We start from the raw sequence: 24,585 nt of genomic DNA, 5'->3' as shown, positions 1-24,585 counted from the left end.
GCATGTTTGGTAGTTACGTTTGGAAAACATCAGCAGCCCATCCAATCTACTTCTGTTACACTCAGCTGCGGAACCACCTTCAGGAACGGTCTGATTTAGGTACGAGCAGCCTCTGGACATCTGGGACATTACGGACCTGACCATGTCTTCTGACAAGCCTGACAAGAGACAGCTAGTTAGTGTCCTAGTTCTATATCAGCTGTTGAATAGTGGTGTAGACATGTATCTGGCTCATGTCTCGCACATCCTCCCAGCTCTATCTTTCATTTAATGGTAGCAGGAAATAAAGTTGCAGCATTCTAGGAAGTGGCCGTATCAGATGGGCAGGGCACAGCTGACAGGATATAAGAGGACAGGAATTTTTTCTAAGACTGAGGCTATTAGTCAATACATTCCATTCCAGTGCCTCCAGACATCTCCTCTGTCCTTCTACAAGACATCTAGTTAAAACTCACTCAAAATCTAAACATTCTCTGCAGCCTATGGTGAAAGAGTTACTTTTTTCTTGTTTCCTTCAAAAGCAGGAAACACTAAGAGGACAGTTGTTATCTCTAATAGGGAGTAAACGAATGTCCATATCACTAGTGGCTGGGCACCTTCATCTGCTACCTGCAAAGAGCTCTTGCCCTAAGTGCACTCTAAGAACATAACAATCATACAATAAATTCTACTCTAGAGATTCTGCTAAAGTAATCACAGTACTATGCCATCTAAGTGCCTTCCAGTAGCAGTTTTGCAAATTGGGTAAAATTTGCCATATGCCTAAGAAGCCACGGAGATTTAAGCGAAAGGCAGAGATGAAAAGGACAATGTTTTATTAGCCATCATATAAACCATCCAGTTCTGCTCTGTCTTGAAGAACCCACAGAAAGCAAAAAGGGAAAGTAAACTGAGTTTTGGATATACTACAAACTACAGAGGCCAAGGAGTGTCCTGCTAGACAAAACAAAGTTGCCTAGTAATTGCAAAATATTGATTACCAGAAAGGAAAACTAAGGAACAAAGGACAAGAGCCTGGCAACCGTGACTAGCCCAAGATTAGCAGATAGAGGAACTTCTCTCCAAAGTGAGGGATTGCTTTAAATTAGTCTGCCCCTGGTCTTGTTAGGGAACTGAAAGAAATTTCAAATTAAGAATAAAGCAAAAAGCTGTAAAAATCAATATCTAAGTGGCTTTGTAATCAGATAACCTATTATGTACTGAGGGTATTCCCTCCAGGCCTACAATGTCTGCTTACTCCCTTGGGTCACTGCCCTTCAAGCTCTTCTGCATTCACGAATTTTCAGCTGTGAGGTCCTTGAGGATTTATTCTGCTCTATTTGCCAACAATCACACTTCCAGAATTTCTGCATTTCATCATGATTGCAGAGCTGTCAGCAATGCAGTGACAGAAAACCAGGACAGCTTCCTTCAGGACCCACACTGACTGACAGCCTGTGGGGGCTTTGCAGCACCTAACAACAGACTCTGAGTTAGGAGGCCAGATCCCGTACACTCGGCAGAGGGAAGAAGGCATCTTCAGAAGGTATTTCCAAATAGAGGGACCTAACTGGACTGACTCTGAACTGCCTGCTGGAGGAACTTCTATCTCACCCATGGGGACACCATCCTCCTGATTTCAACACTTAACATAGGCAGTATGGTCACGTCCCACTGTAACTGGCATTAGAAGTACACACCAGTTTTCCATTGGAGCTCTGGGACCACTTCAGTGCAGCTAACTACAAACTCATCCAGTATTTCCAAGCTGTTTTAACAGCTAGTGGAAAGATGTCACCTGCAGTTGGGTCACTTGGAAAGCCCTGTTAAGGCATTCACTGCAGGAGAAAGAAACGCAACAGTGTTTGGGGTAAAACTTGCCTTTTTTGTTCTGTTTGTTGCCATCTAGTGACATTCATATGTGCTTTCAACCTCTGCTAGCAGAGAGCTGCTTTTGCACCAGTGTGGGCAAAACTAGTCCCCCTGCACTGCAGTAGTGACTATTGTTCTTTCCAGAACATAATGTATAGCTACAAACATCTGTGAAGTGCAGTGCATCGCTTCTAAAAGAGTGCCTATCCTAAGAACACAGGAAGAAAAAATAGGCAGAGCATAACGTTTTGCTTTTTTATATGGCTGCCTTTAACCCAAAGAGCTTTTCAAACGGTAAATATACACGACTGTTTCAACAATACTGTAACATACAACTACTTGATACCACACAAAGATCACCTAACAGTGCAGAACCTCAGCCTTGATAAAAGTATTTACATTATCATAGTGAATGTTTAAGTTACAACACTGCTGAGCGATCCTGAGCAGCACTTGTGGAAGAAACAGTATGCCTGAGAGGGATTAGCAGGCAGACATGGCAACTGACTCTCTCTTAAACCTTTCAAAGTCTCACGAATCCTCTTAAGAGGAAAGCTTCCTTTTGTGCCAAAACACAGAAATAAGCTCTTTCTAAGGGTGTCCATTCAGTCATAGTTGGCCAAAAAAGATAATGACATGATACTTGGGAATTTGGGGACAAGAAGAAATCACCTTCCTGGAAGGTAATCAAGAACATAAAGGCATGAGCCTTAGAAAGGAGAGCATTTGGGTGACATGAAGTTGGATCTCTTACACTTACGCAACCCTGTACAGATTCCATCGCTGCACCCACAGGACACTCCCCATGCTCCAGGGCAGCTTCTGTATAGTCACTGGCTTCTGCGTGGCCTTTCAGGGATAATTATTCAATGCAATGAATCCTACAGCAAGCACGCAGAGACTGGAATGTCACCAAGGCACACTGAGCCAGCTACGCCAACAGACATCCAGGAGCTGTCTAGCTACGGATGGGACATGATGTGACTACTGGGTGTACTTCTCTTCATTATTAGAATGGCATTTTTTTCTTTCAAACAATTGCAGTTCATCCTCTTTTCTCCCAGCCCAGACTCACCGAACATTTTCCCCACGCTCAAAGGACACACAGAAGCAACACTGGCCAGCTCGAAGCAGATTTCCTTCCCCCCTCCAGCTCCGTGAGGCCATTTCCCAACTCCAAGCAGGTCACAGCAGCTTCCCTGGGCTCGGAGCTGAGGAAAGCCTTCTTCCATCCTTCCTGCTGTCCCTTCTCAGACAGCCCAGCCCCTGCACACAAACCACCCTACAGCCGCCATCTTGAGGCACTACCTCAGCCTGGGAGGAAGATGGAAGCCCCCTTCACTAGCCAATCAGAGGTGGCCCAGAGCAACACCCATCCAATGAGCAGCAGGGGTGGGACAGCCCCAGCTCCCCTCAGCCAATCAGCACCCAGCACTCATCAGCAGCCCAGCCCTGGGGGCGGGCAGAGCGGTCCCCTCAGGCAGCAAGATGGCAGCATGAGGATGGAGGGGAAGATGAACACCAAGACGGCCGAGCCTGTCCCCACAGTGCAGAAGAGCAGCAGGCGCACGCAGCCATCCCCCAGGGTGGAGGCCGAGCTGCCCTCATGGAAGGTGGGAAAGCTCGCCAGCCGCCTTGGAGTTTCTCAGCGGTGCCAAAACCACTGCCTGCCCTCACGGCTCTGTGTCACTGCTGTCGCTTCCCTGACAAGAGCAGAAGAGGTCTGAAAAAGCAGAGCCAAGGTTTGTTCTCGGTTTATAAATTTTTATTAGCTGGATAGTGTACACAGTACTTACAATTGCATCTATTAAAGACCAAAATACACTTGAAAAAATGCATCATATAAAAAAAATTATAAACTTTTAACTATATACAAACTTTGCCTTACCCTTAATCTCAGTACCCTCCCACGCCCATTCACAAAGAAAAGATTTTCTCTCCCCCCCACCCCCCTTTAACATGCAAGGTCTTAAAGCCATTTAGCATCACTTGAGGACCATTTTCCACATCCCATTCTTTACACTCATATAAAACTGGTTTTTGATCGGTTTGCCACTCCAGTGCTCTCCAGGTCAATCGACATTTCTCCCCGAGCCTCTTCTTTTATCCTCATCCACTCTTACGCACTCCTAAAGTGGAATTTTTGCTCAAGTGTAGCCAATCCACAAAGAATTCTCATTTAATTACTAGAGAAGTTTGAACTTGATGACGTCTCTGATTTAACAAATTTACCCAGGAAAAGAAAACAGACTTTTTTTAGTAACATGGTGTTGACCGATAACTCCAATCTCACCAAGCAAACACTACTTTTAGAAGTGATACACATAACCCAAAGCAAATGAAAAATATGACAGTAGCACTCAGGCTTTCACATCACTAAAATATTAACAATAAGACTTCCTATATAACACAAATCCATAGGTCTTAATACACATTCTACAACAACGGATCAGAGAAACTATATATGAAGGGCTTACTGGGAAAAAGTTCTAGCTGTTTTGAAGAAGCTTACAAGTTCTTTAAGAAAAGAAGTAATTACTCATAAAAAAAAAATACCTATGTCAGAGCAAGAATCTTGCTTCCCCCTAACTCCCAACTCTCAGAGGGGGCTGTCCAGGACAGACTAGCTGTCAGCTGAGGAGCGGAAACGTTATGGAGAGGCTGTCTTACTCCAGCACAGAGTATTTCTCCAGCACATGAATACTCCACTGACAAAATGTACGGATGCTCTAAAAAAATATTTACAATAATGCTGCAAATTCAACTGAAGCAAATTTTTTGTTATTCCTTCACTAAAAGAGAGCTACATATTTCCTGAAATGGTGAGGATTTCATAGTCGCCAACTGAAGAAAAAAAGCACCATGCTCTAATTGGCCAAGTATTTTAAGGCAGAAGCAACCAAAGGCACCAAAGATGCCATGAATGCAATGGAGGTAAACAAATGCCTTTTAAATAACTAGAAAAAAATCCTAATGTAAGATTTGTGAGTAGAGCGTTAGATTACTAACATAATTTAAGACAAAATCGAAAGAAAGATTTATTTGCACATCAAGAACTAGGCCACCTCCTCCCATAGCTGCAGGTGTCACTGTGTTGAACAGTTTCTTTCTCAGCTTCAGTTCACCCTATCAGCTGTGGTAAGGGTAAGAACATGGAACTAAAAATTCAGAAAAATAAACTGAACTCCATTTAGAAAATCCAGCTGCCTAACTACAAATAGCAAATCTGTATTTCTTCTTTGTTCTTTCACTGGCTATGTACCTCCACACATGGCTGACCTAAACACTGTCATCCTTAGTATCTAGACAGGCATACTCTTCCTCCAAGGCTGCCTGCTGTCAATACAGAATCTAACATTTCTCCACATTTCTGCTCCCTCCTCTTGCACTCCTTCCCATCTTCTCATACTCTCAGGTCTATTATTTTTCTCTTTTATCCAAAGTAAATAGAATTTTCAAGGCTCTGTCTTTTTGTATTCTCCCAGTCTTCTACAACTTGCTAATTTGTCCTCCATTTTTCATTTAGTCATACGCTTTAGTAAATGGAAAAAACATAGGGGGGAAATAATATGGGTTGTATTTTTCAAGTTGTATTCACTTTTTTTGTCGCTTGAAAACAGAGTTCACTGAATTTAAACCAGTCTCGCCCATCCTTGGCTGCTTTCCTCAGGAACACCTCACCCTCTGCAACTTTACCTATTCAGGTTCATAATCACTTCCCTCAGTGACAATGCCTGGCAATATTTCCAATCCCATGCTTAACTGCTGTGATGCAGTTTTGTTTTAACTACAGAATACAAAAATTAGAAGAGATGGGACTACAGCACACAGGTCATACACAGAGCTTCTGTAAAACTCATTCAAGATGGGAGGAGACCAGGCATGGAAAGATGCAAATAATACCTGTTAAAATGCTTATGAACTACAGGTTCCATCGCCAAATTTCAAATTAGTAAGAATGGAGCAAGCTTAAAATCTGTAATGAGCTACAGAATGAGAGATAAAGATGTATTTTGTCAAGATACACAGCCAGAAGCCAGCTATAGGTCATGAAAAAATCCTTTTTAAAAAATGTAAGTACTCCTCTTTCATTAAGTGCCACTTTTTTACTTATTTAAAGAGGATAGTCTATAAAAAGCCTGAAAGGTTCATCAATATCTGCTTTCAGTTACATCAGGATGAGCTGAGTTGAGTTGCCCTGTGCTTTTGCTGTCATGAAAAAATCCCTCACTGTGTAGAATGAGAGAATTGTAGAACTGATTTAGAACAGACATCAGGAAATACTGTCACAAAGACAGTTAAGTGCTATCACTCTGAGACTGCAGATTTTGTGTCTTTTGCAGGAACCATGCACTGGACTGGCAGGTCAGAAGAAAGATGTAAAAAAAAAAAAAAATCCTTTTGAAGAGACTCACTGAAATGTTTTAATCCTTTTTATACTAGCATCCACTTTTCTTCCAAGGCAACAACTACTGGCAATAAAACATACCAAAAAAACACTCAGAGATTGCTTTTACTAATTAAATCCTTATCCCCACATCACCCTCTCCCATCTTACTTCTTGGAACGGATACACAATATATCAAGTCCTGTAATAATCTTGAAATATTTCTATCATTGTGACTGGATGGCTGAACTTTTCCCAGAGAAGAGCTTGGTGTTTAAATATTTTACAAGGTGGAACATAAAAGAACCCCCCCTCAGTTTCTGCCAGTTTCAGAAGTGCAGATGCAACAACAGAGAACAGTTCAGTTGACAATGAAGTCCAAAGGTGTAAGGAGTGGATGTAAATAACAAGTCTCTGCTGGGAAAACAAAGTACTGTGGTGTAGCCACATCAGTGCTGGTTGCTATAAACTGGATTATGTCTCTGTACAGAAGAGCTGTAACTCCAAGAGTCTTTGCCGGCCCTGCTTCAGCACGCCAGTTATTGCTGATCACCGGGTCAGTGGCACACTCTCACCCATGGCCAATCTTAATGCAAGAGATGTTTAAAAGGAAAAAAAAAAAAAAAAAAAGCATGAGCAGTCAGACTCTGAAATCCCTGTGCTGGATCAGAAGAGTATACCAAGAAAGTCATTAAGTGTCTATTTGTTGAGTCAACTGCAGTTAAAATCTCGCCCACATACTGAAAACGTGGTGCTTGTTCTGTAGAAAAGGGTAGGCTGTGATATGGTGATTGTCCCATTGAAAGACTCACTTGATACACTGGAAAGGTAGGACAGACTTGCAGAAGGGACGGGAATTCTATTCAGTTATTTGTTTTCTTTAAGCAGTGGTTAGGAGACTCTGATCATCTGTGTCATTGCTTCTTCATTGGCCTGAGTTGGATCCTACAGATACAAAATACACACCATGTTGTAACTTCAACATTTTTCCGTAACAGCAGAGAGAATCATGCACAACTATCAAGAGGAGATACTCCTGCCCCATCCCTTGATCTCTAAACTGTCGTATTTTTCCTGGGTTTTACAGTCAGTGTAAAAGATTGGGATGTATAAATCTTAATAGTTCCTAGTAATGTGTTGTTTCTGGTAATAGGGAGGACCTAGTACTACTCTAGTATTTGTGAAGGATTCTACTTCAGAGTAAGAAATATTTTTTTGCTAAAGCCACAGGACAGCTTTAAAGCACTAAATCAACAACAGAATTTGCTAATTCTACTCTATTGTGTCCCTTCCTTTGAAAACCTGTCTTGCACTTTTTCTATAAATCAATATGCAGCTAAGAATCAGATATTCACATTTTAAAATTTTCCACCAGATGCCTCTACCTTTAATTCACGTCCTAAAAAAAATACTTCTGGTATGCAACCAGAAAGGCTGCAAAGACTGTAGTTCTTAGGACAAGCATTCCCTGTTTGTAAAACAAAGTGAATACATTTCTATCAATATTACTATAATTTAATTACTCAAGGCAAAGACACTTGCTGTCTACAAGAAGTGAGACAGAAGGTTTCTTTACAGCGCCCGAAACAAATTCAAAGGCAGAGAGGGACAAAGGTCAGCAGCCTAGCCCAAAAAAGAACAAACAAAATAGTACAAAGACACCTCTAAAGTGTATTCTGCAGAACTGAAAGTGACAGCTGTCCAAAGAACAGACAAAATTCTCCTTACCTGCATATGAGGGCTGTCTTTTTCCTTTGGTGAGAAGAAACGTCCACCTTCTCCCCGCTTCCTGGCCATGGCATGACGATGCCGAGATTCATGCAAGTATTTCTGCAACAATATGAAGGATGTAATGAGACCCCAACCTACTATTTCTAGTTCAGTACTTTCAGTGAGGGAAATTCCTGACTGCTAGAAAAGCCTACCCAGTCCTTATCCTTCCCCCTTCCTGAAGTATTTGCAGTAAACACCCATTTGCAATACAGCTACATACACATTCAACAATTAAAAGCATGCAAAGGAATCAGAACTGCCACCAAGGGACTCAAATTACTCTGATGTAGCTTATGAATGGAAAAAAAGAAAAAAAAAATTGAACACTAAGATTCTAGTCCTCATTTTCCAGCACAGGTGGTTTTCTGTGCCTTTCTCCTAGAGCAACCCTGTATTAGATCTGAGTTGTATTCTCACCCTTCTTTCTTTGGGAATTTTTCCCTCCGCTTCAAGCTTCGCGCGTGCCTGCCTCCTCTTAAGGATCCGGTGATACTGCTTGGCATTTACATAGAGGGGCTCTTCTTCCAGCATCTCTGCTCCAGGCAAAGGTATTCTCTGGATAGCCGGTACTGATCCGGCTCCAGGTACCATCTGCACAGAGAATATGTTTTTTGTACTTGTAGCTCAGAACACAAAGTGAATGCAAAAAAGTAATGTAAAAAGAAAAAGTTAAAACGGAAAGCGTTTGGTTTTGCTCAGATAATGCACCTACTTAAATTAAAAAGGAGTAATAAAGTTGTTCTCAAACTGCAGAACAAATTTAATGAAATCAATTACTTATCAGTTGTGCTTGATTTTTTTTTTCTGATAATGGTAAAATTTCAATGCAATATACAATTTTATGACCATGTTACTGCTTCTTGTACGCTTAAGCATACAGGACATAACCAAAAAGAAAGGGAAGCAATGGGCGTCACTTATTTAATTTATATGATAATTTCAGAGCATTTCTTAAGCAAGTATTACTTGTAGAGCTGCTGACATCTAGTGGGGATGAACAATAAAATTCAAGTTAAATGGCATACTACAACGAAGTAAGAATTAGCAGAAAAAGCTCTCTTATGAACCAGAGAAACAAATACTGAGGGATCCCCAGGAAAAGCAATAGTCGATTCAATCTTTTTACACCTCTGCCTATCAGTTAACAGCTTTATTTTGAATTTCAGTTTCTAGATTTCTGAAGTCAATAACCTGCTGTGGGAAGAAGAAAATACAGAATACAGAGATCATAATAGGACACAGTCCATTCAAACTGAAAACTTGTATTGTTTAAACTTTAAACTAATGGTAGCTACTGAGAAGACTGACCTTATTAAGGTGACACGAATCTCAGACAACAGTTTGTGTACACACATCTTAAACCTCAATCTTTAAAAATATCAATGGAAAGTTAAATACATACCATAACCATCCCACCTGAATTGACAACATTTCCAGCAACTGGCAACGTCACTGTGACAGTCCCTTGTCCACTACTGGTTGTATTGGTGTTGGCTCCCGTTTGGACAATTTGAGCTCCAGCCAAACTGGCTGCTGGAATGGTGATCATGCCTGTAACAGGGACTGTAACTTTAAGAAAATAAAACACAAAAAAAAAACAAACCAAAAAACACGCACACAAAAAGAAGGGAACACCATTAGTCCCACTTCTGTTTTTTACTCATTCATCCTTCCATAACATGCAGAAAGAGTCAGAAAAGCATTGCAAGTTAACTACGTTCCATCACCTGGCTCTCACACTTCCTATTTTTTGCATTTGTATCTGCATAGTAATCCCAGTGTCAGATAAGCGATCATGTACTCTAAGGTGTAAAAGCAAACTTAAGCATTTCTATTCTAATAGCCCTTGCCAAAGGAAAGTGCCATTTTTTATCTTTTTGGGGAAAGAACTGCAGACTGAATTCCTGTATAACGTAAACTTCCCATCTTCCATTCACTATGCCAACAACTCGTATCACAGCACTCATGGCACTAAACACCTATCAAAGAGATACCGAGAAGTTCTGACTTTTTCACACCAAAGCTCATACCTTGTTGGAGAATGGTTCCATCAGCATTAACTGGCTGATAGACTATGGTCTGGCCTTCAGCTGCTTGTGCTACCTGTTGTCCTTGAACTGCTATTTGTTGCTGGGTCTAAACAAAACAAGAACACAGTAACTTTACAAATGGCTTATTTTTCAAATTTTACAATTCCTGAATTAACACATGGTGCTTAAGGTGTCTCAGGCATCTATTTCTTCTGCTTTATTACCAGCATCAAGAAATAGGAAGGAACACAAACCAATTGAACTGTAGATAAAATACCTAAAGCACATATACTACTTCTAACAGTGTAATACTTAATATTGAAAGAAACAAGTTTTAGGTTTCCTGTCTCACTGTAAATATGTTAAAAGAAGAACTATTCTGCTCAGAAATTTAATTTTGGTCCTAAACAAAAGAATCTGCAGAAAACCCAGGTATGACTAGACTACTTCACAAAATGGCGCAAGTATGAAACTAGCAATACGTCACGTTTTGAAATTTCAACAAATAGACAAAAACAACCATGAACCAATAAAATACAGAAACACAATGAATAAAAACATGCAATCTATTTATTCTGCCCGAGAGTTATGTATGAAAACACTACAAAAATATGAAATTTATTCTAAAGTTCTCCTCAGTATTTAAAATTCCTCTTTTTTTTTTTTTCCTTTTCCTTTTTTTTACTTAACCACACCTTAAGTCATTTGTCAAGTTTCTCTTCCTATTTCTCTCAAAAAAACCCTTTCATGCTGGTGCAGTTACCTGTGTCTGGCCAGCAGTAACTGCAGTCTGTGGCTGCTGTATAATGATCTGCTGGGTCTGGCCCTGCTGCCCCTGTACCTGCACAGCCTGCCCACCTTGAATCTGAATCTGACCTGGCTGGACCAACTGAATCTGTGGAAGAAAGAGTCAGAAAGGAACATTAACTATGCCTCTTATTTCTCCCTCCTTGGCCTCAGCATTACCAAATCATCTCTGAGGATGATTTACTGTTGCAAAGAAAAAGAAAGCACTGATTCTTCTCTTTTTCATTTTAAAATGAAGAGTTTTAATTTATTCCTCCCTGCGACACAGCAGTCACAACCATACAGAATAGAGGAAACATAACATCCTAGTGTCATTATGCCCTAGCAGTTCTCCACTGCTTACACAATAAAATGGTCAAAAGAAATAAATCATTCACATGGAACTAGGAATAATAATACTCAGGTGAAAGAAAAAATAAGAGAGCTAAGATTTAAGATATCTGTAGAGTGTTAATAATCCAGCATACAGAAGTACTCCTGGATATATATAAAAGTTGTCTTCAGCTTTGCAGAGAAGTTTTTCCACCAATGTGGAACATTTCTTAGATTAAAAAAGAGGAACTAGAATATGGTTCAAAGCTTGTGCTTAAAAACCCAGTTAAGGATTTTTCCTCCAACAACCAGACTGTAAAGAACCTAACACAAAAATATAATGTCTTTCAACAAATTTTAAATAAACACTAAATAAACCTCTTGCAACACCAAGATACCATGTGCCTTCCTGGACTGTGCTGAACTTGATTCCTAAATCCCATTCTCAAATCACTAGAGCACTTTCATTATGCCACTGTTACAGCTCTTCCTTTTGCTTTTGAGAAACACACTTTGAGCACCTGTTCAAATTTAAAAACTGTCTTTTAGACAAATATTTCAAAATAATTGCTTCTAATCCTTCTACAGTATTACCTTCGGTGCAACGGAAATGTTTAAATTTCACCTTCAGCCATCTTATATTAGATGATCTCAGCACAAGAGTTATTTTCAAGAAGCTTTCTTAAATAAATAATAATTTTTTAAAAATCCTCTTTCTGAGCCATAAATTTGAGTAGGCACCAGAACACCAACTATACTGCAAGGGCCAGTTAAAATAAGAATTAAAAAAACCCAAACTCAACTAAAAAAACCACAAACCAACTCCAGCTGTATTTTAATGGACTTCATTTAAAAGGTTTGCACATTCCCATAAAATACAAAAATCAAATACACAAAGAACTTTCACTGCATTCTTAACACGCAGCTCACTGCCAGATCCATAGCTGGAGAACAACCGTCTTTGCCCCGTTTATTTTAAGAGTGCTGAGGCAAACGTACTATCTGACAAGGTGAGAACATCACAGTTCATTCTTTTCAATTTATCTTAATTAAATTAGGGTTCTCACCTGCTGCAGTCCCTGTGTTCCAGAAACCGGGACCTGCATAATTGTCTGGCCCTGACCCCCGGGCACAGCCTGCACCATGATCGGCTGGCCAGTTGATGTGATCAGCTGACCTCCGCTTACTTGCACCATCAGTGGTTGACCCTGGACCTAGGAAAGAGGAGAAAAAACAAACAGAACAATGAAAAAGTCTGGTGACATGAAGCCAGAAACTGAAGTGGCTACCACATGAGGCTAAATGCTTACCTATTTTAATGCAGTGACCAGGGAAACTGAGCAACAGTCACTAACCTGGGTTCATAATCAGCATCAAATATTTTTAGTTTCTAAAACTTTTTCCATGATGTGCTACTGGGTTTAATAAATTATTCTTTTCTGTTGCAGTCTAAGCAAAACTTCCAAGTCTACTTGCAATAAAGCATGAAAAGCATGGCTAAGTTTTCCAGACACATAACTTCCTTCATGCACAGGCCAGGAGCAAAGTGTAATAAAAGAAACTTCATTATCCACATCACTATTACTAATCTTTAATTGGGGTTCCTAACGAGAAAGCTCTAAATAAGCTATTCTGACAGAGATTCTGAGGTAGCTTCAACTCTCTCCAACTACATGCTTACACTTCCACTTCCTAACTGATATATAGCATGTGATGTTCTTCAAGAACCTTTTCATGGCTAAGTGAAATTATAAATGTAACAACAGAAAATGCAGTTCAGTAAGGAAGAGTGAAAGAAAATCAACAGCAGCCACTTCTTGGCCCAACAAGGCTTACAGCAGATTTATAAATTTGGTGTAAGAGTCTCTGGACTGTCTGTCAGAGACATACAGAGACCGGGTATGTCTCTGGTTACTGGGAAAAAGGCCAATAAAAAGAAAAGCAAGGGGAAAACCCCTCTGTTTAAACACCCTCAACTGCTATGTCCCCAAGCCTCCCAAAACGTACCTTTGAAAATACCACACCTCCGCAGTTTGAATGTGAAACGAGTCTTATGACCTAGGTAATCCCTCTTTACCATGCTCTGAGTTGTTTAGAAACCAGAGCAACACAACATGATAAAAAAATCACCGAGTTCTTGGGTTTTCTACTTGGAAATTTCAAGAATATGCAATAGCAAACGCTCCCTCTTCAACCACTGTAAAATACCAGGCTAAAACATCAGTACGGATTTTCAGCACATACTGAACTACCTAAAAAAAGCTTCACTTTGCATAGTTCAAATACCTTAGTGAATTATATGCTAACACATCCATGGAAACAACCACAGTGATCAATGCCCTACATAGAATATTGTGACTTTACAGGTCACCTAATACCCTTGTGACATTGTTCTGTTCCTCAACCTTGTAACTACTGCATACAAGTCCCTAACAAAAATTGGTAGTACTTGTTTTGAATTACAACAGAGAGAGAGATAAGCATGCTCGTGTCAGCCAGAGAAGCACAGTCAGCAGTACAATATCCAATAAGCAGAAAGAGAAATGATGCATTCCAAGATTCGTGTTAATGTATTAAGAGCAAGCCAAATAAAAAAAATAAAAGAAGAGGGGGAGGCACATAACAGTGCCCAAGCAATTCAGTCAGCCAGCTTTTCATATTTTAACTCTGAACATAAATGCTGTGTTCAACTTTACACCTGGCAAGACCATTCTGGCCTCTTGGAACTCTCCTCTGAAGAATTAAAAACCAAACAAAACCAAAACACCGAGTGGAAAATGCACTACTAAACTGCTACAGCCATCTGGGGCTTATCAACCCCTTTAAAAGCTTCCTATGTAAGCTAACGAAATTAAGTTTGCAAGACAGAAAATACTTCATACTGAAACAAATCAGGGTTTGAAATAACTTTGCATTTCTTTCCAATTTGTGATGTATTTACTGTTAGGATACATACTTCTGCTGGATCTCCCTGTGTTGTTCACACATAAATAAGAAATCGGATCTCAGTCCCACTGAGGCCAATATTGTCCCCAGGTGCCCTTTTTAATCACAGATGAAAACGTTTCGCTCATGGGTCATCCACCACCTCTCTGTCTTTCTTTCATGTAGTGAAGACACAGAACTACTGACAGTGGATAGCAGAAATCTAATCTCTTTGAACTACAGGAAATCTTTGGGTTATATCTCTTGACTGTTACTTCCTCATCTTGGTGTTTTTTCCTTTTAAGTCCCATTTCAACCACTATTCACTTTCAGAATTACAGCAGCAGGAATTCATGAATGCATCAGGGTTTCTGGCATGCACCTGAGATCCAATGAAAAGCTATAATCCCACGCTCTTCATGGAAAACCCTACAGCTAGCATAAAGCACAGATACTGCTGCTAACAAATTCTCCTGTTCCTATTTCAAACCCTGGAAAAAACACAGCATTAGATATGTGGCGATGGTGAGAGTCATGCAGTGCTCATAAACACAATTAGAGAGATCACCACTACCTGGAGGGTCTGGACTTGCTGGCCTGAGGCGGATGCCACCTGGGCCTCAGTCTGCAACTGGACAGCAGTGACACCACCCTGCTGCTGGGAATAGGAACAGGAATAGCTTGAAACATGGAAATGCACAGCTCTGACAAGAGACAATGACACTTTGCTGGAAGAGGGTGAATTTAAAATTCATACACGCTGCTCTTGGAACATAAAGAATGTGAATACGTTTAGCAAACCTAAGAATGGAATACCAACAAAACTGCATATGATACTGACAGGCTTCAATATCCCAAACAAAAATCACTTACAAAAAACACGAGAGATTGTTTTGCAGAATTTAAAATCTCAGCTTCGTTGTTTTAGACTGCTACCTTTCTGCTTAATGTTTCACAGACCAGATTTCTTCCTGTGAATGGGTTCCAAATTTTTGTCAGACTTGTTAGTTACAATAAAGGCCATAAATTGCTTTCTGTACAGAAGAGCAGCACAGATGACTACAGTCTAAGCTTCATCTATGTCACCCTGCATCAATGTCTTCCCACCACTGACCTTGAAGGACAATCTTGAGAGGTTGCAGGAGCGGTTAAATCTAAAAGCCTTTTCTATCTTTAGACTCTTTAGTAAGAGTCCCAAAATAATCTGCATTAACTGTCTTAGCGTTTTGGGAGATGAAGGACATCTCTCTACTAAAAGCTGTACTACAACAAACCTATTGAAAAAAATTTGAGAAAAATATTTCATGTCAAAGACAACACAGGCTTTAAGAGCATGTACTAAAAATTACACAAGCCAAGCTATGATTTTACCTCCTTTTTACCTACAAAGTGTCAATAAAACCAAATAAATTTTTGGTTACCTGTTGGAAGCAGGTATTTTTGATAATTCTTAATATATAATTTTTAACCTCAAGTACAATCTTGTTCTTACTGAAAAAGTCAACTTCAACTAAATTCAATGGAAGAAGACGGTCCCGCTATCAAACACTCAAATGGCATGAAGACAAAGCAAAGTGTATCTCACTGAAAACATAATCCAGTGGCTCATTCACTTTCATGACAAACTAAGAAACTCCTCTTGCCTCAAACTAGAACTAACATAAGATGAAACAAAAACTCATCAGCAGCACAACTCATCTGAAAATGCATTACTGTATCCAAATGGGTGAAAACAACAGCAAAAATCTGTAAGCCCTTAAAAAAAAACCCCAGTCCTCCTCATCTGCACATTATAATACGAACTAGAAATTTCCTTCTAGAATGGATTAATTAATCCAAAACTACATGTTTTGTTGCAATTCCTGTACTGTCTGTTCATTTTGATCCGCCTGTAGTTCTAAAAGAACGGATCTCAAAAAATACTTCTTTTAAGCCTAGAGAAGGCCTCTATGGGCTTGAACAAAACCTGTTTCAATTTTGGGGGAAATCTACATTGTTCCTTGTGGACAACTGTTTGGATTAACATTCTGTTTCCTGTTTTCAGAGAGGATTTATTACTTTCTTCATGTCACTACCAGTTTGCAAACTCCTTACTACACTGAAATTTGGTAACCTGTATACCCGCAATTTTATTAATTTAATAATCAATATTTTAGAAAAACATATTTACTCTGACTTCAAGGCAAGTCAGATCACTGACTGGGTGACAAAGGTCAGGTAAACATATACCCAGACAGTATCATGAAGTATCTTCCTGGTTCTGTGAAACTCTGAGAAGTACAAACAGATTTGTAACTCAGCACTGGCAAGGCCAGCTCACCCGTTATCACTTTCCCTACCTGCTGCTGAATCTGTCCAGCCTGCACAACGATCTGCTCCGTGGAACTGTTACTATTCGCTGTGTACTGCTCCATAGTGCTTCAGTTCCAACAGGGTAAAAGGCACACCTCAGTCTGTGTATCTGGCAAGAACAAGTTAAAAAAGCATGTGATTATTGTCCCAAGGTTTGAAGATTAGTATTACTTTGCAATACCTGGAAAGCAAACCATCTGCTGACACTGAGGTCAGAATCACACTGTAAGAGCCGCTGTTTAATCAAGGACCTGCCTCTTTCATAATGTCACCTTACTTTCATTGAGTAACAAAACTAGAATTGTAATTTCAAGAGCACGTAACATGACTGAGAAGCAAGAAGTACCTCAACCTCAATTCTGTCATTATCTTCAGTGAATCAAATAGTAGCTATGAACCTATTTGTCCTCATGTTTCACCCCTCGAGTCTGTGTATTCTGGGCTACAGACAGCTGCCTACATGGCATATTGGTGGAGGAGTTATCACTAAAAAACCTCACAAAATACAAAGTTTAGGTGTAGAACCAAACTACATTTCAAGAATTCAACAAAGCTAAGTGAAACTGTCTCTCCTTCCCCAACTATGCAGCACTCCCTCCTCATATCTCTTTCTTCTCTTCCTACTTTCCTACATTTTGAAAAGAGCCAGCAGACTTCTCGCTGCTTCCATCCTTTTACTGCCTCTCATTTCTTGGACCCTTGCCTACACATATGAAGAACATACTGTTGAAATAAAATACTTGGTTCCATTGCCTCCTTCTCCCTCACTTCTCTTCTCAGTTGATCAACAAGGGAAGAATTCTTACTATTACTTTTAATGAGGTATTTGATTTATGCTATGACTGAACAAGTACCTGCTACATAGTGAAAAAGCAGCCTATAACTTTAATCTTCGAAGTCTAAGGCAACAGAAACCCAGGCTCCTCCAGTTTTCACAGAAATGCACACAAAATTTATTCACAACTTTAACTGTAGCAGTTGCTGTGGTTACTACTGTAATGACACCCTTTGCACTTCCTGCTCTTTAAAACATCCTTTGCACTTCAATGTCTTGCATTTATCTTAATACTTCATTTTTTCATCAACTTACTCGTCACCATGGCCTAAGAAAACACACAATGATTTTACATTTTGTTGTTTTCTTGCTTTGGTTAACACCAAATGTCGCTTACCTACAAAAATCAATAATTAACCAGTATGTATGTGACAGACCAGAAGCACGTTCATTATAGTGGGCATAATACTCAGCCATAATAATGTAAGAACCTTCTGAGTCCCTATCAGATCTTTTGTTCAGAATAAGGATGTAATGACACTAATCCTAGAAATCACAAAGATAACGTGTCACAGCACTGAAAGGCACTACATTTTAATGCAATTTTAACTCTATCCTTGGCCCATTTAGTAGCAGTTTTTCACAGCTTGCCAGAATAAAAGATAAATAACCTTTCTGAAGATGATACTGTCTACTAAGGTTCTTATTTCAATTTTACACTGCATACTTAATTTCTGCCCTAAATGCCTGTGGGCCTGTCAGAAAACAGTTCCCACATTTCATTCTTCAGGGAAGTATTTCAATAGCAAGCACAGGATGCCAGTGAACCGTATCTGCAAAAAGTTCTCTGGCTTCCTTAGTGCCACAACCAGCAATCAAGCACAGGCATACTTCTCCTTGGAAATGCTTCTTCACAGACTCTGGTATCAAGCTTCTGTCTTGTTTACTTAAAATATTAGCGGCATTGTAATCCTGACTCTCTGCACCAGCTGTGGCTAGCCAGAGTTACAAACAGAAGATTTTACATGTGCTTGATCATAGTCCTCCAAGGGATTGTTTCATTGCCTTCATTAAAACACAGAGCACTGGCTTTACTGTATCGAAGTTAAATTTTAAAGATCAGTGATCTACTTCAATGGCGTGCTCCTCCCACAGCTGATCTCACCAGCCAGCTCCTCCTCACCAGGCCCTTGCCTGCACTGAGAATGACTGTGTTCTAGTTCTATCAGCATATATTGATATATATATACATATATATACACGAGGCCGTAGAAGCTACATCAACAACAGTTGCCTCAGCAAATAAGCTACGCTAAGAGCAAACTAGCACGATAAACTGTGCTAGGACTTGAGCTAGCTTGAAAGCATCATTTTAAAACGTGCTGCACCCTGAAACATTACTAAATTAGCAGAAGTTTCTAGGGCAGACCCTGTCAGTCTGTGCACATGATCATTGTCCTCCAAGGACACCAGTGGAGGACAGACACCCACACAAAGCCAAAGACAGGATTTAATTAAACAACACAACCTGGACACAGTCTTATCTCCCCCCTGTCCGGCAGAATAAAACGTGTGGTACCCAGATTTTGTTTCTGACCTTCTTACGAAACCTGCAAGTCAGGGAGTTCATCCAGGGGACGTTTTTATTTTATTGCAGAAAGCCTCAGACCTGCCGTGCTCAGGCGGGCGAGGCAGCGTCCTGCAGCTCACGGAGGAGAAGGCACGGTAGCACCGGGGCCCCTCGCTCCCCAAAAAGGGCTGCTTGGCCTCACAGAGAAGCACATGGCTGGCGACATTTGGCGTTTAGGGGAGGCGGGAGGGGGAGCGTCCACACCCGCTTCACCGGCACGCTGGCAGCCCCGGCAAAGAGGAAGGGGGGCAGCGACCTGCCCTTGGCGCACACTCGGCGGCTTCCCCCCACCTCCCCCGGGCAAGGCGGAGAGGAGGAGGAGGAAGGGCGGGGGGGTGCGGGGGGAGGAGGAGGAGGAGGGGCAGCCCGGGCTGCCCGCGGCCCATCTGTCAGCAGGGCCGGCGAGGGAGGCTCGCCCGCTCCGCTCCCCCCGCCCGGCCGGTCGAGGGCGGGGCCCTGCCGGCTCCCGTCCCAGCGGCCCTGCACGGGCAAGGCCTGTCCCCGCCACGGGAGGCCGGGCCCGCCGCGCACCTCCCCTCAGCTGCCCAGGACGCGGCCGCGCCTTCTCCTCCACCGTTGCCACCCTCGGCCCCGCGCCCGCACCTCCCGGTACGCTCCGCCCGCCCCCATCCCAGGCCCTCTCCTCCCGGGGCCCGGCGGCCCTAACCCCTCTCCTCCCGGTGCTCCCCCCCGCCACCCCCGGAGGAGCGGGGCCCCGTCCCCTCGCCTCCCCCAGCGCCCGGCCGGCCGGCCCCGGCCCTGCGAGCGGCCTCCTGACTGGTCACTCGGCCCCGCCAATCCCGGCGCTGGGGCCGGCGCTCGGGGGCTCCATATTGGCTGCTCGCACTCACCGTGCCTCGCTCCCCCGGTTCGGGTCCCGCGCTGATTGGCTCCGCTACCGGCCCCCGAAACCCAATCAGCGCCTCCACTCAGCCGCCGCGCAAAATGGCGCCCAACCCCGAACAAAGGCGAGGGAGGGGGCGGGCACGGGCGGCGCAGGCGCACGGCGGCGCCCGCCCCGATGGCCCCGCCCCGCGCGTCGCGGCCCTCAGCGCCGGGCCCCGCCCCCCCGCGGCTCCTGCGCCTGCGCCTCAGGCCTTGCGCGCGCCGCCCGGGGCCGCCGCCGCCAGCAATGCGCATGCGCCATCCTCGGCTCCACCCCCTTCCCCCGCCTCCTCGAGGCTCCGCCTCCGGGCGTCTGGCGCATGCGCCGGGCCGGCGGGAGGGCGGTGTCGGAATGTTCTCGGCGAGTATCATAGAGAGCGCGGTCCTCCTGCCTGCCTAGAGAGGCGAGCGAGCGAGTGACGGCGGCCATTTTGCCGTGACGATCAGGCCGCCGCGGGGGAAGCAGGAGCAGGCTGGGGTTGATTGATGTGGGGAGCGCTGGGGAGGGGCTTCGCGGCGCAAGCCTCGGCCCGGCGGATCGTTCTCCACGCCGTGCCCGCGGGTGTGGCCTGCTGAAGGGTTTCCTGAAGGGGCAGGGGGGGCTTGGCCCGTGGGTGCTAGTTGTGTGGTGAACCTTGGACAGGGGCCTCCTTGGACCTCGTGGGCTGTGGGGCTGCAATGGGAAAGCTTGCACCGCACTAACCGGGGTACTGGCCTCCTCTGCTGTTTTCAAGGGGTGTATTGATTGTCCCAGTTGTCCCTTAGGTAAAGCAGGCTTACCCTTGCATCTTCTGGCACACCAGCTTATTGCATAGTTTGGAGTTCCTAATAACTGTTTTTCTCTCATCTTTTCAGCTGCAGGAGTTTTCACCATAGCTCACGTTACCATGGCCACCCACTTCTCCAAGGATCAGGAGGAGAGAGTGCGTAGAAAATGGGTTATGTGGGCAACTGCTGTGATGCGTGTCTCTTTACAGAGGCCTTCCTGTTACTAGAGACCTAATAACGTGGCAGCTAGCTGTACCATGTAGCTTTTTGGAGCAAAGTTGCTGATAATGCTAATTTTCTTGTGGTTTTTATGCATATGTCAGTGATACAGGTATTGTAGACAGCACAGAGTTTACCTGCTTAATTAAATGTTGGCATATTCAGGACTGACAGGTGTGCACTAATCCAGCTGTAGTGTTTATTACATCATTTTCCTTTTCAAGCACTGATTTTGTAAAATTAACTGCTGAGATGGCACATGATACTCTTGTAGAGAAGATAGTTATCTGTATATTGGGCTTGAACTGCATCTTAAACTCAATACCTTACACTCTTTACTGTACAGATGTGCCAGATTCTCTGTTATCTGAGTGTTCTGTTACCTGAGTCTGCACTCTTGACTTATTTACCCTTCTGTTTGTGGTGTTTTCCAGATCAAGTGTGTTAAGGGAGACCTTTTCTCATGCCCCCAGACGGACTCATTGGCTCATTGCATCAGCGAGGACTGTCGCATGGGTGCAGGCATAGCTGTTCTTTTTAAGAAAAAGTTTGGAGGCGTGCAAGAGCTGTTGGATCAACGTGAGTGATACACGTGGGGTGGACATGCAGGAGCTGAAGGGAAAACCTTGATTTCCAGCAGTAAGGGTATTCCAAGCTACTTGGGGTGCTGGGGGAATTATCCAGTGGAATATAACTGTTTTAAAAATACCTTCTTAACTTCTTCACTTTAGAAAAGAAGACTGGGGAGGTTGCAGTCCTCCAAAGAGAGGACCGATACATTTACTACCTGGTAAGAGCAGAACATTACTTGGGCGCTTCCCCGTAACTAAATTATATTAGATATGATGATGAGGGCTTTAAGTCGTGGGGTTATTTGAGTATGTTCTCCTAAATAACAGGTGTGTGATGTATTACTCAAATATTGCTAGTTGAGGAGAAGCAAAGCTGTCTTGTATATGAATATTTAAACTTTTAATGGACAGAATTAGCTGCTAAATTACACTATTTTAAGCTGTGAAATATAGTGCTTTTTCCAAGTTTCTTTCTCTTCACAGTAGGAAGTCTGGATGTGGAGTTTCAGAGTATAGTGGAATGTGTTTTTTATAAAGAATAGTTTGCAGTGATCATGCCAAAGGCACAACTGACCTTTTACATTTATGCTTAGATTACGAAGAAGAAAGTTTCTCACAAACCAACATACGAGAACATGCGAAAGAGTTTGGAAGCCATGAAGACTCACTGTCTAAACAATGGAGTTACTGACATTTCTATGCCTAGGTAAGAAAATTACTGCAATGTATATGCTTCAGTGTTTCTTGCGTAGAAGGATGTTTGAGAGATGATCCCCTGCTGTGAAATAAGAGTTCAAGTATCCACTTCTCTTTTATTCAACTCTTCTGTTCGATTGTGCAAATGAATTTGCATTTCCCAGTGCGTCTAAATGATAGCAAAACATACAGGCTTGGTTGTTTCCCTATTTTAACTGCATTATGTTGATTTATGGTGAGCTGAGTTAGTGCCACATAAAACTGTAGCTGGGCTAGTTGTTCATAGCATGCTTCAAAAGAGGCCATTACAGCTGTTTTGATGTCTCATTTTCCAGGATTGGATGTGGACTTGACCGCCTGGATTGGAATAAAGTTTCAGCAATACTTGGGGAAGTGTTTGAAGACACAGATATAAAGATCACAGTTTACACTCTGTGAGCAAAAGAGTTTAAAGAGAGCCCCATTTCCCTTGCTTTCAGGAGTAGAAAACTGTTAACTGATGAGGGGGGAAACTGCATGCCGAGCACATTCTTTGTCTGAGCATAGCTCACTCTTGTGTTGGCAACAACAACAAAAAAACTCCAGTGCGGCTAATTTGGGATATAGTGTTCAGAGAGCCTGTGAAGAAGGCAGGAGTTGTAACCCTCGGGGAGATCCCAGTCTGTCCCAGCACACCACCAGATGTCACTGGTCCTCCACGGAGCACCTGCCTGCGCTAGAGCTTCTACAGAAAGCTGACAGTTCCTCTGCAGAGTGTAACTGGAGCTGTCTGTTGCTTAGGGATTTGTTGGTTTGTACTTACGGTTGATAATGATGAGCTGTGGAGCCCAGTAACTTGAGAAAAAAAAGTTCTGCAATGTTCATATCTGGCATACAGTTTACTCTGTTACAGGATTAAAAATTTAATTTCTACCTTCTGGCCACAAATACAATTTTTTGTTATGAGATTGTACTCGCTAGGAATCATGCTGTCAACATTAAATAAATAGCTGTTCAGTACTATGCTGTCAGGTGAGAGCATGGTCCTTTTGAAAAACACCTATGTCTGTGTTGTGGCTGTATTCTAGAGGACAGCTGGGTGTCGAGGGGGAACGCTGGAGATGTGTAAAGACACCATGTGGGTGCATTTTATACTGTATAATTGATGTAGTTTGCAGAACTCTGTTTTCTGAGAATCCACACATGAATGACTTGTGCTGTAAAAAGTCATAGTACGGAGTTTAAGGTTCTTTTTCTACTGCATTTGTAGTTTAGCTTTTACATGTAGGTTGGTGTTTGTCACCAATAGCAAAAGCAAATTGGTAACACAGTTCATCAGATCATTGGTAAACACTTGATTTGTGGAAGTTTAATTCCAGTGCTGAAGAACTATCACACAGTCTGCATCTCCTTTATGTTTGGTTTTTCCCACCCTCCCATAATAACAAATCTTTTTGACTTCTCTCATAGTGAATGCCCAAAAAGATGCCAGGTGTGTTAAATAAACTTAAAAGATGGGACATAACAGTTGAGAAGTTTGCAGCGTAACATAGGGTTTCTAATTGGTTTTTCACTATGAATTGAAAGGGTGGAGCGTTTTCTGTTCTTAGCATTATGGGTTGATCTGTATTGTGTGGTTTCTTTGCTGATCCTGTTTGTGTCTTCAAGAGCTTCATATTATTACTCTCCCTGTTTGTTGACCATCCTTTGTAAACTTGTTTTTGGTGGATAATTGCTGTAGCTAAATACACAACTGGGAAAAAAAAATAAACTGAGTAAGACATACAGGAACTTGGAGTATTGAGCTGGGCAAGAGTGGACATCAGGACTGTTCATTGATTTAGTCTTTATTTATGTTTGTTTTTTAAATCTAGTGGTAAAGAGATGAAATCCAGAGTGGCTCCACAAAGGTTTTCTTAATTGCTGCTTGTTGTTTTTTCTGCCTTGAAAATTTATGCCAGGATTTAGTGCAGTTGACTGAGGTAAGAGATGGGTGCGGTCAGCAGTTTTATGTGTGTGTCTAACACCATTCAGCTTGTGACAGTGCAGGAGAAACCAACGTGAGGGACTGATTGGAAGAATGAACCCTGTCTGACTCCGTTTCTTAGCTGATGAGTGTCCCTGTGACCCTTGTTTGGTTTGTGCCTTGTTTTATATAGAAAGTGATATGCCCATATTTCCTCTCTGTCTCCCACACTTGTATGTACTCTTGAAATTTTTTTGGCATACAGTAATTCTCCTTTCTCATGCTGCACTTCAGCTACGAGATATTTCATACATGGCTGTCCCAGGATGTCTCACTTGTCAGATTAAATTTAGGACCTCTTGCAAATAGAGAAGGAGGAATAAACAGTACTATAGGTTTTTGCAGTGACTTCCAATTTTATTTCACTTTGTTTTTTCCCAGTTTTATGTCACAAACATCACTGAACAAGGGGAAAAGGTATTTGATGTATTTGAAATCAAGTTCCTAGGACTCCATCATAACTTAGACCAGTTAGCCTTAATTTAAATCACAGCTCTTGATTATTGAGGACAGAGGAAGAAAACCTTTTTTTCACCTTAAATCACTTTCTCTTCAACATTTATGAAGTATGTACTTTCTAAATGCATTTATCTAATTG

At 42.2% G+C, this 24,585-nt stretch overlaps 2 protein-coding genes across 21 annotated transcripts; one reads left to right on the top strand and one right to left on the bottom strand.

The window, feature by feature from the left end:
- Window positions 1–3,600: 3,600 nt before the first annotated feature.
- NFYA (nuclear transcription factor Y subunit alpha) lies at window positions 3,601–19,844 on the bottom strand. Of its 14 annotated transcripts, XR_012632109.1 has the most exons (11): window positions 19,694–19,844; window positions 16,425–16,546; window positions 14,657–14,743; window positions 12,228–12,374; window positions 10,805–10,936; window positions 10,042–10,147; window positions 9,414–9,580; window positions 8,429–8,602; window positions 7,967–8,068; window positions 7,051–7,183; window positions 3,601–6,824 (listed from the first exon to the last, which is right to left on the bottom strand). XR_012632109.1 is itself a non-coding variant. In XM_074893398.1 (10 exons), exons 2-10 carry the CDS (start codon window positions 16,497–16,499, stop codon window positions 7,130–7,132), a joined length of 1,044 nt encoding a protein of 347 aa, XP_074749499.1. In that variant the 5' UTR covers window positions 16,500–16,546; window positions 19,694–19,844; the 3' UTR covers window positions 3,601–7,129. The 14 variants fall into 14 exon arrangements, 13 of the variants coding, with proteins under 13 accessions (XP_074749499.1, XP_074749503.1, XP_074749500.1 ...); XM_074893398.1 differs by having other exon boundaries at window positions 3,601–7,183; XM_074893402.1 differs by having other exon boundaries at window positions 3,601–7,183; window positions 9,414–9,562.
- OARD1 (O-acyl-ADP-ribose deacylase 1) lies at window positions 19,321–23,752 on the top strand. 7 transcript variants are annotated; one of them, XM_074893418.1, is made up of 6 exons: window positions 19,321–19,451; window positions 20,583–20,650; window positions 21,149–21,293; window positions 21,446–21,504; window positions 21,880–21,992; window positions 22,318–23,752. In XM_074893418.1, the coding sequence occupies exons 2-6, from the start codon at window positions 20,615–20,617 to the stop codon at window positions 22,418–22,420; spliced, it is 456 nt and encodes a 151-aa protein (XP_074749519.1). In that variant the 5' UTR covers window positions 19,321–19,451; window positions 20,583–20,614; the 3' UTR covers window positions 22,421–23,752. The 7 variants fall into 7 exon arrangements, with proteins under 7 accessions (XP_074749519.1, XP_074749520.1, XP_074749514.1 ...); XM_074893419.1 differs by lacking the exon at window positions 19,321–19,451 and adding an exon at window positions 20,040–20,088; XM_074893413.1 differs by lacking the exon at window positions 19,321–19,451 and adding an exon at window positions 20,124–20,289.
- Window positions 23,753–24,585: the final 833 nt, after the last annotated feature.

This window comes from Strix uralensis, chromosome 24 (assembly GCF_047716275.1).
Source record: "Strix uralensis isolate ZFMK-TIS-50842 chromosome 24, bStrUra1, whole genome shotgun sequence".
NCBI lineage: Eukaryota > Metazoa > Chordata > Aves > Strigiformes > Strigidae > Strix > Strix uralensis.
The sequence above is the reverse complement of the archived record's forward strand: the minus strand, read 5'-3'. Positions and strand labels throughout refer to the sequence as shown.